At 35.7% G+C, this 14,203-nt stretch overlaps 1 protein-coding gene across 5 annotated transcripts in view; it reads right to left on the bottom strand.

The window, feature by feature from the left end:
• LOC149791874 (serine/threonine-protein kinase DCLK3-like) overlaps positions 1 to 14,203 on the bottom strand; it is a 427,773-nt gene that overhangs the window by 26,815 nt on the left and 386,755 nt on the right. For 4 of the 5 annotated variants that reach the window (XM_089970381.1, XM_089970376.1, XM_089970377.1 and 1 more), the window contains one exon: positions 4,538 to 6,234. In XM_089970381.1, coding sequence (XP_089826507.1) covers positions 4,538 to 6,234 — 1,697 coding nt within the window. Of the gene's footprint in view, positions 1 to 4,537; positions 6,235 to 11,647; positions 11,806 to 14,203 lie in introns of those variants that run through there. The other variant, XM_089970379.1, reaches the window with a different exon arrangement.

The following is a 14,203-nucleotide window of genomic DNA, read 5'->3' as shown; positions in this document are numbered from 1 at the left end:
TCTGGTAAAATCTGGTCAAATTCTGTTCATTGGTTTTTAAGAAGGTGATCAAATGTTTATCTATTTTTAGCAATGGCAGCCATATTTAATGATATCGGCATAATATGCAACTAAACAGATTTATTGGGGTGCTCTCTACCAAGTTAAGTGAAAATTGGTCTTGTTGTTTTTTGTCAAAAGAAGTTAAAAATAGAAACTGTTGACTGATGATACATAAAGCAGAATGTTAATGCATCATGCACATAGGACCAATATGTAAGCTCACTTAGCCATACAGCATTAGGATGAGCAAACAAAATATTGAATTTCAACTGATCAAGGAAGACGAACTGTGCCTATTTACATGATAAAATGTGTAAATTATACCCCTTTGTTCATACATATGATGAAGCCATTTTAAATACAAGATGTATTTTTTACATGCATTGCTGTTGATGTCAATGCATGCTGTGCTGTGTACATTACTGAGATGACATCAATACAAAGGCAGTTGTAAATTTACCCCAGTAAACCTATCAAGTAATGTTTTCTCAAACACTGTAAATTTAAAGTTCAGTATCGATAGCTATTTACAACTGTCAAAAGTACAACAGGCTTTAATTCAGGAAGAAGACTTATGGCACAAAAGTATGCCTCAGTGATGGCTGGGCTTGGATTGTCTCAAGTGCTTTGGAATATCTCATGTTTTAAACTTCCATTTACACCTGTTGACGTACTAACAGATCTTTAAAAAAAAATGTTTGCTTCCTTCTGATGGTTCAACAAGTTTGATAGCAATCTTGTATTCCAAATGATAATAATAATGTCACTTTAAGTTTTTCGACTGGGACAATACACATCTGTGTTTAGTTATAAGTAGCACTAAAATACTGTTTGCAAATGGCTGGACCCTATCCCTTTGAAGCCACTCTAAAGAACAATTTAGTATACTGGGTACTTTACTCCCTGGTTTTAAAACAAAACTGGATTTTTATAAATTCAATCCATTTTTTATGCAGAACTCTTAAGATGCAAACTTGTGCTACAGACTAAATCATAATCATCAAGATGATAAATCTTATATATTTAAATGTATCCAATGGCCCAGTGACTAAGATTAATCCTGTCTATTTAAATGTATCCAATAGCCCAGTGACTAAGATTAATCCTGTCTATTTAAATGTATCCAATGGCCCAGTGACTAAGATTAATCCTGTCTATTTAAATGTATCCAATAGCCCAGTGACTAAGATGAATTCAGGGTGTATTTGATTATATGGTTATGGTTAAGCAAGTGTCTTCACAGTGGGCACGTTTTATCATTTTAAACATGCATGGAACATCTGGAATCTGAATCGATATCATAGTTTACATTGATTAAATGCACCATCATATAACATGAACTGTTATCATGGCAGGTAAAACAAACTGACAACTTTAGACTAAATACTTATAATCTTTTAATTTAAACATATTAAAAAACTTCTTTATATGTTTTTGGTTGATTTGTCTGTGTAAAACATGCAAATATGCTGCTTATGTAAAGTTCTGGCTACCCACTATCAAAGATATCAATATTCTGGCCACCCACTATCAAAGATATCAAAGTTCTAGCCACCCACTATCAAAGATATCAAACTTCTGGCCACCCACTATCAAAGATTTCAAAGTTCTGGCCACCCACTATCAAAGACATCAAACTTCTGACCACCCACTATCAAAGATATCAAAGTTCTGACCACCCACTATCAAAGATATCAAAGTTCTGACCACCCACTATCAAAGATATCAAAGTTCTGACCATCCACTATCAAAGATATCAAAGTTCTGACCACCCACTATCAAAGATATCAAACTTCTGGCCACCCACTATCAAAGATTTCAAAGTTCTGGCCACCCACTATCAAAGACATCAAACTTCTGACCACCCACTATCAAAGATATCAAACTTCTGACCACCCACTATCAAAGATATCAAAGTTCTGACCACCCACTATCAAAGATATCAAAGTTCTGACCATCCACTATCAAAGATATCAAAGTTCTGACCACCCACTATCAAAGATATCAAACTTCTGGCCACCCATTATCAAAGATTTCGAAGTTCTGACCGCCCACTATCAAAGACGTCAAAGATCTAGCCACCCACTATCAAAGGTATCAAAGTTCTGACCATCCACTATCAAAGATATCAAAGTTCTGACCATCCACTATCAAAGATATCAAAGTTCTGACCACCCACTATCAAAGATATCAAACTTCTGGCCAGCCACTATCAAAGATTTCGAAGTTCTGACCGCCCACTATCAAAGACGTCAAAGATCTAGCCACCCACTATCAAAGGTATCAAAGTTCTGACCATCCACTATCAAAGATATCAAACTTCTGACCACCCACTATCAAAGATATCAAACTTCTGACAATGCACTACTAAAGATATCAAACTTCTGGCCTCCCACTATCAAAGATTTCAAAGTTCTGGCCACCCACTATCTAAGACATCAAAGATCTGGCCACCCACTATCAAAGATATCAAACTTCTGACAACACACTATCAAAGATATCAAACTTCTGGCCACCCACTATCAAAGATTTCAAAGTTCTGGCCACCCACTATCAAAGACATCAAACTTCTGGCCACCCACTATCAAAGTTATCAAACTTCTGGCCACCCACTATCAAAGATATCAAAGTTCTAGGCACCCACTATCAAATTTATCATAGTTCTGGCCACCCACTATCAAAGTTATGAAAGTTCTGAACACACCTTTAGAGCTATCAAAGCTTTTGCCACTCACTCTCAAATCGTTCAAAGTTCTGGCCAACTACTGTCAAGATTATCAAATGTTTGGCCACTCACTATCAAAGTTACCAAAGTTCTGGCCACCTGATTGCAAAGTTTTGGAAATCCACTGTCAAAGATATATAAGTTCTGGCCACCCACTATCAAAATTATGCACCTTAAAGATCAACATTCTGGCCACCCACTATCAAGGTTACACACCTTAATGATGAACATATATATATATATATTCAAACTTGTCACAGACTGCAGAAACTGAGTTAGTAAAAAGACAATAATGTAACAGCAATTAATGAAATAAAAATACTTTACAAGGCATCAATTCAGAATATGCTTGTTGGATTATCTCCCTTTAGATTCATACCAATCCCTCCTCAAATGTTAAAAAATCCCTAAACTCTGTTTTTCTACCATAAAAAATAATCTACTGATGTTTTGCATCAAAAAGCCATGACAAATGCAATCAAGGTATTATTTTAAAGAGAAATGAAGATCATCAACGTTTTACACAAGAGAAAAAGGACAGCCACTCATATACAGTCAAAATATATTCCAAAATTTAATCTACAACTCAGTTTCCACATGTTTCTGCAATAGAAGCGCCCCCTTGTACATACACTGTATGACAAAAAATTATGTATTCTTGATACCGTTGTATATAAAATTGGGTAATACATAGACATAGGATGTTTAAGTGACCAATATGTCCAGCTTCCACCACGCTGGGTCTGGATACATGCAATGGACAGACAAACACACGGATATCAAAGTAAAAATGTGTCCAGCTTCAACAAAAATGGGAAAGGGCAGATGCATGGATGGAAAAAACACACATGGATATAAAAGTGGCTGATATGTTGATTTCTACCAAGGTGGGTCTAGATGGATGGATGGAAAGATGGACAGATACATGAATGCAAAAGTGACTGATATGTTATTTTCCACCAAAGTGAGTCTGAACAAATGGGTTGACAGATGAACATACAAACAGATACCAAAGTGACAGCTAGATTGATTTATCACGAAGGTGAGTCTGAACAAACAGATGAACAGATGGACATAAAAATGGATACCTAAGTGACAGGTATGTTGATCTTCCACCAAGTTGGGTCTGGACAGACATGAGAGATGGACAGACAGACAGACAGATGGATGGATGGATGGATGGACGAACGGATGGATGGATGGAAGGACATGCACGTGAAGACTAAAGTGACCAATATTTAGAGCTTCAACCATTTAGGTGAACTCAACAAAAATGAACCCCATGGCAAATGATGCAAAATTGCAAAGCACTACGAGATTCCGGGGAAATACAGAAAAAATCACAACAATAATGATTCATTTGGAAAGATGTCTCAGCTCAACACCACAAAATGTGGAAACATTCTGTACAGCAAGTATTTTTTCACAGAAATAAACTTTTTAATTCTGTTAAAAAAGAAATATATATTTTAAATTTGGGCTTCTTATATTTTAGCTACTGATGATGTAGTTTGATTGGATTTGTTTTCACAATCTCATTCTAAGGTTATTGACCAGAAATGATGTCTCCATATGGCATTGCAAAAAAATACCCATTATATGGTATTTCCTCCTCATTCTTCAAAGCAATCTGCTGACATGCATGCTTTATTATGTAGGAAAACTGGGAGCACATGAAGTTTCCAAGTTAACATGATCATAGCATATGAATTATTTCCCTTCAGATAAATTTATATACTACTGATCTGAAAATGTAAAATTTGTACATACCTTTACAAGTTCCATAACGAGGTAGATTTTGTCCACAGTCTCATATTCTTCATACAACTTGACGATGTTTGGATGGTTGCAATCCTTCATTATTTCTATTTCATTTTCAACCATGTGTTCCTTACCCTTTAGTTTCGATTTGTCTATGACTTTCATGGCATATTCTGTGCCAATATTTTTTAATTTACTGTACCTCACAACAGCGAAATTGCCATCACCCAAAGTCCGACCAAGCTCATATTTGTTATATACATAATCATCACTGGATATTTGTCTTTCAAGTTTGGTTTTCCTAACAATCTTTTGTTTTTGCTTCTTTTTCTTCTTTTCAACTTTCTCTGTGCCATCATTTTTATTATTCTTATCATTTTGAAATTCACCATCCTTTTCTTTTTCAGAATCTTTTGCTTTCCCTTCTTTCTCCTTTTCACCTTTCTCTTTATCTTTCTCAGCTTGCTCTTTATCTTTTTCTATTTTTTCTGACTTCGCTTTTTCAACTTTCATTTCAGTAGCTTTTGCCTCTGTAGCTTGAACATCTGGAGCTTTCAAAGCCTTCTCTGCTTTTTCCTTTTCTTTTTCCTTCTCCTTCTCTTTCTTGATTCTCTCCTTTTCTTTTTCCTTCTCTTTTTCAGCTTTTTCTCTCTCAAGTCTTTCCTTTTCAGCTTTCTCCACTGCTGCTGCTTGTCTTTCCCTTGCAGCAATTTCAGCCTTTTCTCTTTCTTGCCTTTCCTTCTCTTTTTGTCTTTCATCTTCTTCTTGATGACGTTTCTCTTCTTCTCTCTTTCTCCTTGCTTCTTCCCTTTCTCTCACCTTCTGCTCTCTAGTGGCTTTTTTGAAAGGATCTTCAACTTGTTTACCTGGCACTAAATTTTTCTTCCGATTCTCATCTTCAACAATTCTTCTCTCTGTTTCCATAACTTTCATACGTCTCCTTTTTGCTCTATCGCGTTCATCTCTATCAGCTTTCTCTTTTTCTTGTTCTAGTCTCAATCCAACCTCCATATCACGTGGATAATCATTTTTATGGCGTCCTTTTTCCTGTGGTCGAGTTTTATGAATCACATAATCTTGCTCCTGCTCACGATTAATTCCATCACTACCTTCCCCAAAACCACTATCTCGTTTATCTGCCTCATGCTGATGTGCTGCAGCCAATTTCTTCTTCTTCTGCTTTTCAAAATCTTTCATTAAATTCTTTGCATAGGGGCTGTCAGGGAATAATTCTTCAATAATATCTTGTATGTCTGATTCTGTCAACTGATCACTGCCCACACCAATGAAAATATCATCATCACGGAAAAAGTCAGATATGCCCTGTACTTCATGACCCTTCGTTGTAAACAATTTACGAACCTTATTATTCTTCCATTTTGGCCCAAAGGCCTCTGTAATGTCCCCCATAAGCTGCTCAAATGACTGAACACTACGTCTGTTGAGCAAAATTTTGACATTATTTCGCGGCCTAGCCCCATTTCGAACTATAGTCACAACTTTTGGTTTCAAAGGAACATTATCCGCCTGTTGCATAAGATACGTGTTTCGATTTGCAGGGCCAAAAGCCCCTGGAAATCGTCGATGCCCTTGGTAATAGCGTGCAGGATGGAAGGCATTAGACCCGGCAAACCCCCGCCCTCTGTAGCTGCCTTGTGTGTAATTCTGGTTCTCATCATGGAGTTCATTGTGTGCATGTGCTCGTGCTGAAAATAAAAAGTGAAATATAAAATTCTGATAATGGCAACAAATTATACCTTTAGATTCATACAGTTAATGGGTGTAGAAACAGAGGCAACAACAAAGGCAATACTCTAACACAATACAAACATGACAACTGTCCAACAACTTTTTGTAATTATAAAGTTAAATGTTAATGACTATTGCACTCAGTGACTGATATACAAATTCTCCTGTTGCCCAAAACAATTATGCATGTAAGTAATTGCTTGAAAGTGCTTGCAGTGGTACCAAGTGTCTCATTATAGTTTTTGATCACAATTTTATGATGCATGAACACTGCAAGTCTGGATACATTATCATGATAAACAGTAGAACCTGTTTTGAATGACCACCCCTTCTGCCAAAAAATTATGGTCTCTCAAAACAGGTGGTCTCCCATAACAGGTCATAAGACTATGTAATCAGTAAATCTGTGCATTAAGAATAAATTCTCTCAAGACAGGTGGTCTCATACAAAAGTGGTCTTTCAAGACAGGTTTTACTGCACTCTCAATACATTTATTTTCTTTGGTACAAATGTTTGCTATTTCCTTAAAACAACATTTTGACACAACCACTGACAGGTCAAGGAATTCTATTTGTCTTCACATTTGGATTGTTGAGTCTCAAATTTTATGGTTACTAGCAACGACAAGGTCTTTAAAAAATGGCATAGTCAGTTTTAGATATCCATTAACTGAGCAAAAAATTCAGATTTTACCAAATTTAGAATGTTCAGACAATTATGGGCCCAACTCAGTTTTTAGTTGTTGTTGGTACTACTACTACTACTACATCTTCTAAAGCATTTGTTAAGGTCTTGTTAAATATTTTGCCATCAGTTTAGAAACAAGCTCTTTGGAAGAATTATGACAAAGCAGGGAGACCTGGGTGACCAAGTGATCTAAGGCACTTGCCTTTAAAGGTCACCCTCACACATCTCATCTCTATCTGCATGACTCAGTCTGGGCTCAACCAATGTGTGTATGTGAGAAAGCTTGTCTGTAGTTCCCATGGGTCTATGGTTCTTCCCCACCAAATATACTGCCTTCCGTGTCATGAACATGCAGATGAACATGCACAGCCTATGATGTACTGAACAATGGCATTAAACACCACAAAACCCAAAACAAACCACACAGGTATTAAAAAGTTGATGACTACCACCTGAACTGACATAGGACTGTAGTACTAGCCATAGGCCACCACCTGAACTGTCATGGGACTGTAGTGTTAGCCATAGCCCACCAGCTGAACTGTCATGGGACTGTAGTGCTAGCCATAGGCCACCACCTGAACTGTCATGGGACTGAAGCACTTGCCATAGGCAACCACCTAAACTGTCATAAGACTGTAGTACTAGCCATAGGCCACCACCTAAACTGTCATAAGACTGTAGTACTAGCCATAGGCCACCACCTAAACTGTCATGGGACTGAAGCACTAGCCATAGGCAACCACCTCAACTGTCACTGGACTGTAGCGCTTTAAAGCCATAAGCCCCACCTGAACTGCCATGGAACTGTAGTGCTAACCATAGGCCACCACCTAAACTGTCATGGGACTGTAGCGTTAGCAACAGGCAACCACCTGAACTGTCATGGGCTGGTAATAGTAACCACTGGCTGCCACCTGAACTGTCATGAGAATGTAGCACTAGCCATAGGCCACCGACTAAACTGTCATGGGACTGCAGTCTAGCCACAACCATTGCACCAATTCACATGGAAAACAAATGGTTACTATTGGGTAATACTGGCTGTTGGTTCCATAAGGGTAACTAACTGTATTAGATGCATACAAAAATGATGATAACAAAGAACACAGTTTTTAATTTTAACTTTTAAACATTTAAAATATATACAAGACATAGTTCACGCTTCTATTTTAACTCAAGCTAAACCTATTTCAGATCTGTCCCATAATTTTCACATTTTTTCAATTTTATGAGCAGTCAAGGTGTATCAAACACTTCTTCTGTATATCCCACAAAAATCTGCACTAGTCTAACAGTAAGACTAACGCTGCATGTAAGAACAAAGTAGATGGATGGACACTTAGGTTCTACTGTTTCCATATATAAATGGCTTTGTTTAGGTTACATGAATTTGGTTATAAGTGATCTAAGACCACTGTACATGTAGTTGGAATAACTACCTGCACAGGCGAACCCCACCAAAACGCTGCAGTTGGAGTCAATTATAACTGCCTGTACAGGGGAACAACATCAAAACACTACATGGAGTCAATTATAATTGACTTCACACACACACACACACACACACAGAGCAGGATCATGTTCATTTAAATTTTCAGTTTATTATGTCCATATATAAATATAGATTATCAATGCATTTGTGTGTGTGTGTGTGTGTGTGTTTGTGTTTGTGTGTGCCTATTTACATGTACTTTGTAAATATGAATATAACAGATGACCACAGGGAGGATTAGTTCCACGCAGCTAACTCTGTCAACCTCTTTAAATAAAGTCATTGTTACTATTATTATAAATATTATTAGTATTAGTATTAGTGTTAGTATTATTATTACAACATCAAGTACCTAACCATGTCATAAAGAGACTGATCAAAACTGTAATGAATGTGTACTGTACTGAGTGGGGGGGATCTAATATATGAAGCACTTTAATTACAACTGATTGAGAAATCCACTTTTAATTTAGACCATATAGCAATTATTGTACCCAATTACAAATCAATGCTCAATCATACATACATACATACATACATACATACATACATACATACATACATACATGTATACCTACCTATCTACCTACATGTATTTATAGGTTACTGCCTTTGTATGGGTAAATATGAACAAGTTTTTCAGATGATATACTGCACGACCCTGGGAGTGCAAAATATCCATCCAACAAAACAATTTCATATTTTCCCACACAAATGCAGTAACCTTTTTATTTTATGCTCATTTTCTTATTCTACCTAAGGCTTAATTATATAAACAAAAATACACTACAAGAAACAAAGTAACTGAATGTATGCTGTATTCCAAACTAAATACACGAGCACTGATTTATCATTACACAACAATATTATTAATGTGTACATAACTCCACCCAGATAAATTTGAACTTAGTCGCACGCTAGACATAACTTTTGAAAGGAAATGACATTTTGGTCTATTTATAATTGAAATTTGGAGTCATAATGTGAATGAATGCGCATTGCAACAACTTTTCCATTTGATCTGGAATGAATAATGGTATTTTTGTTGATTCTACAAAATTTCATGATTATGGACTGGATTAATCTGTGCCAATTCTACATAAAGTACATCAGATTTCAACAGGGTGTTGACATCTGCAAGTGTGTTTCTGTTCTGTCGCTGAATGTTTGAAATCATGATGTGGGGGAAAATATGAAGTCTTTTAATTGCAATTATCTAAAAGATGCTATGGAATTAAATGCTTATTTCATTTTGAGTGCAGAAAGGAGGATGTAATTGCACTTGGAAAATAGTCAAAATTACAGTACAATTTCAAAATGTGTAATCAAGCTTGAGAACCCATGACACAGCTCATGTGGTCTGGATTTGGAGAACACAGAAAGTACATTTTGAGGAAATTCAGGATGTAAAACTGTTAGTATACTTTTTACCATTCTTATTACCAGCTAAAGAAGACAGTTTATGCCTTGTCACTTGCATGTTATTTGTAAGGAGCCTCTGTGGTGTCTAGTCTAAATCCGAAAAATTGTATCAAAAAAGTTAATGTGGAATATGGCAAAGCAGCTTGTATGTGGCAGTCCACAAAACATCTGCTTTAGTTCATTCAGACAAATAAAATGAATCAAAAGTGCTGGCATCTGTGCCCATTGTTTGTTTACAATAGAATGAAGTTCCTTTCAATATGAATTGCATGCGAGTTCAATATCATAAAATACTGTATGATTTTGAAAATGTAAAGTTAACAGAGGAAAAAATGAGCATATAATAAACATACATACATGTATACATACATACATACATACGCATGCACGTACATACATACATACATACATACATACATAAGTTTGTATGTACATATGTAAGTACATATGTAAGTACAAACAGACAGCACTACTTTATCCAACTAAACCAACTGGCAATCAGCAATACAATGTCCTCTCCAACACGTATCAAATACACAAAGGGTGCCGTGCTTTCTAAATTGCTTCAGTATGAAACCATTATCAAAATTACATCAATCTCCTGCAGAAAGACTGTATGGACAATTTACAGCAGCTTCTAAACCACAGATGATTTCAAATGGTCTCTTATACTTCAACTTGACTCGATAATTTTTCTTATAATGGACTTTATTGCAATTATTAAAATTGTTCTATATAAGAGTCAGAGGTATCAACTTTTATTTCATTTTATTTCCAATCTCTCCCAAAGTGACCTGATATACCTTAGCAAAAATTGACATCATATTGTTAACAACATTTAGGTAAACATAGATTTTATTACAGCAAACTACCTTAATGTAAAGTTTTATGCCAGCTTGAGTTTGCTTTCTCAAGTGTCTCCTTGAAAAAGGCACTTTCCTCCTATCTCTTTGGCACAGTATACTGAACAATGTGTTGAAAGTGTTATTAAAATCAAAACTAAAACAAACCGAAAAATAAAAAAAAATCTGACCACATCTTTCAACCATTTCAAGGTAGACTATGTAAATTATGTGCCTGAAAATTTATAATAATATTAATTGCAAACCTAGAAACATAATTATTACTATTCAAATAAAATTTTCCAGAAATATATACAAGACAAAAATATAACATAAAGGCATCATAAATCTGTCCAATCAAAACCAATAGTTCATTGTGTGATTAATCTGTTTTATATTTACCCAAAGAGTTACTCTTACATAGTTCATTGTGTGGTCAGTCTGTTTTCTATTAACCCAAAGAGTTACTCTTACATAGTTCATTGTGTGGTCAGTCTGTTTTCTATTAACCCAAAGAGTTACTCTTACATAGTTCATTGTGTGGTCAGTCTGTGGGTTTTTTAATCCAAATAGTTACACTTACATGTACGTGACATGAAAATTGTAGCCTAACACCAAGTAGGATTATTTCAAGAAAGGATTTTCATTTGGTCCCAGGGACCAAAAACTGACTCCTGTCCAAATAAACATTACTTCATAATTATGCATAATTCCAAATTTTAGCAAATTTCTTTAAAAAAAACTATTTATCAGTTGGTCAATATTTACCTAAATAAATGGGCTCAGGCCCAAACTCATCCACCCTAGAAAATCCCTTTAAAGAGATAGGAAACCAAAACGACTGTGAAACAAACAAAAGCAAACAACAACTGTGAAAGAATACTAGTTTCATGACCAAAAAAAGGAAATGTTACTCAACCTACCAGCTATCTCATATCCACCACTATACTTCGAAGTTCCAGACAAAATCCGCACAGCCATCTTTAAACACTCAAAGTTTATATGTCTACAATGTTGTATGTTGTTGGATAATGTAAGATTTAAAGATCTGACAATACTGAAGCTTTTATAACTTCAACACAATACGCACTGAAATGACTCTAGGTACCTGATCACAGTCCAATATAAAGCAAACAATTCCAAGTCTCGAATGCTTATCACAGTACGACAATGTGCATAAATTACACCTTTTGTAAACAATCAGTAGTCATACAGTAATACAAAATTCTGTTGATGAGTATAAGATTAGACAGAACCTGCATGCCAGAAAATAATTTCAAAACCATCAGCCAGTTAGCCGGAACGAAATATGATAAAATAATAAAGAGATAATGTAACCATTCTGAAATTTAATACAATTACATTTTTAAATCAATTATCCTCTCAAAACATGGGTAACAACAAAGAGCCCAATCCTTAGAATTGTTGCTATTCATGTAAACAATTTTGGGATATTTGTCTAAATTAGTGACTTTCAATAAAGCATTCAGACTAGAAATGTGCTCATGGAACTTGGATGCCCCTCCACAGTGCCTGAAATGGCCCAAATGCAGAACTTAATTCAAAACTTAACCAAGGTGCAACAGGATGATGTTTTGATAGATGGATGGACAGGGCTTACACAGGAAATTATAGACCAACTACACATCATAAGAAGAATATTAGTGAAAGGACAATAATGAGAAGTCGTCATAATAAGACATTTTATATTAGAAGTCATATTGTGGCAGTCATATTGGAGATCAGATCAGAACTATTTTCATTTAACAGCAACTAGACATCAAAAGAAGTCTGCTTGTGAAAAAACCACATGTCGATCTGAGAAATATCAATAACAAGATTTTCAAGATGGCTGTTGTGGTGGCCATATTGGAAGTCAGATCAGCACCATTTTCATTTATGTCCAACTAAACATTATACGAAGTCTTTTAAACAAAACATCATAATGATTGACCATCCATTCAAGAAACGTAATGATATGATTTTCAAGCTGGCTACTGTGGAGGCCATATTAGACAGTTTTATTTATAATTCTCTGGTGAAAACCTCATGTAACTATGGCTTTCTATTCATGAGGTTTAGCAATAACAAGATTTTCAAGACTGCATGGCAGCCATATTTAAAATCAAATCAACATCAACTTTATTTAGAACCAACTAAAGACTTAGTGAAAACCCCTATGTTGAATAAGTTATTATACTCCAACAAATCATGCTTTAGCATCATTAAATTTTGCAAATTTGCTACATTCTGAGCTGCTACGGTGGCCTAGTGGTTAGAGCATCTGCCTCAGATGCAGCAGGTCTTGGGTTCAAATCCCAGTCAAGTCATACCAAAGACTTATAAAAATGGTACAAACAGTGCCTCACTAGGCAATAAGCATTAAGAGGTTAGAGTTAGAACTGGTCACCTTGGTGTCAGGATAATCTGACTGGACATGATGTTACATGTTACATGTGTGCGGCATGATGCCCACTGATAGATGTCATGATAAACTGCCACAATGCAGATATCATGGTGATATGACTGCAAAATTGTTAAAGCTATGTTAAAAATCCAAAACACACACACATACACTTACTACACACTTGTTGCTAAACATTTCACAAATTTCTGGACTTGCTTTATTCACAAAATTTTAATTTTAATTTTAAAACATTTATACACATGTATCTGAGTCCTAATACATCATAAATTAGGAGAAAATACATGACTTCCTTCTCCTATAGTTAAACTTTTCTTGCTGTTATGCTGTGTTTATCTAATAAATTTTGTTCCTGTTTTATCATTACTAAATTTATCTGACTTATCTATTGTCTCAAGATTTTAAAAGAAAATCAGAAGTCTTGCAAGCCTGATCTGCCATATGTACTTGCTTATAAATCAAATCCAGCTGCAAACAGTACTAAACCCTGACCTGCCAATGCATAATGTGGTGCCACCCGGTCATGGTCCATTTTGCTTGTTCTATTAATTAATCACAAATCTGCAAGTACATTATAAAATGGCTGATCTAGGTCTATGAAGCCTGGACTTCACTTATAAGTAAGCATACATGCTGTGCTTAATAGATTTTGATGTGTGCATGACAAATGCAATAATGGGAACTTTTTCCAAAAGGTATCCCTGACATTTTGTCATGGGAAGAGTTTTCACTGAATTCAAACAGCAGACTGTTATCTGAAGGAATTCAAATGAAATACAGCCAAACTTGCCTTAAAGAACAATTGTATTAAACAATCAACTGTCTTTAACAGCCACTTTTTGAAAATTATGTGAGCTAAATGACTGTAATAATAAACATTTGGTCAGGCATGGCCCTAGGGTAAGGCGAACAAGGCAACTGTCTTGGGCCCTGTGCTTTCAGGAAATCAACTCTGCAATGCAATTTTTTGCTTGGGGGCCCTGATCATCGCTTACTGCCTTGGGCCCCACACATACTTGGGCCAGGCCTGCCTTTGGTAAGCAATCACCTGTTT

This window comes from Sinohyriopsis cumingii, chromosome 9 (genome assembly GCF_028554795.1).
Source record: "Sinohyriopsis cumingii isolate HCF-2022 chromosome 9, ASM2855479v2, whole genome shotgun sequence".
NCBI classification, from domain to species: Eukaryota; Metazoa; Mollusca; class Bivalvia; order Unionida; family Unionidae; genus Sinohyriopsis; species Sinohyriopsis cumingii.
The sequence above is the reverse complement of the archived record's forward strand: the minus strand, read 5'-3'. Positions and strand labels throughout refer to the sequence as shown.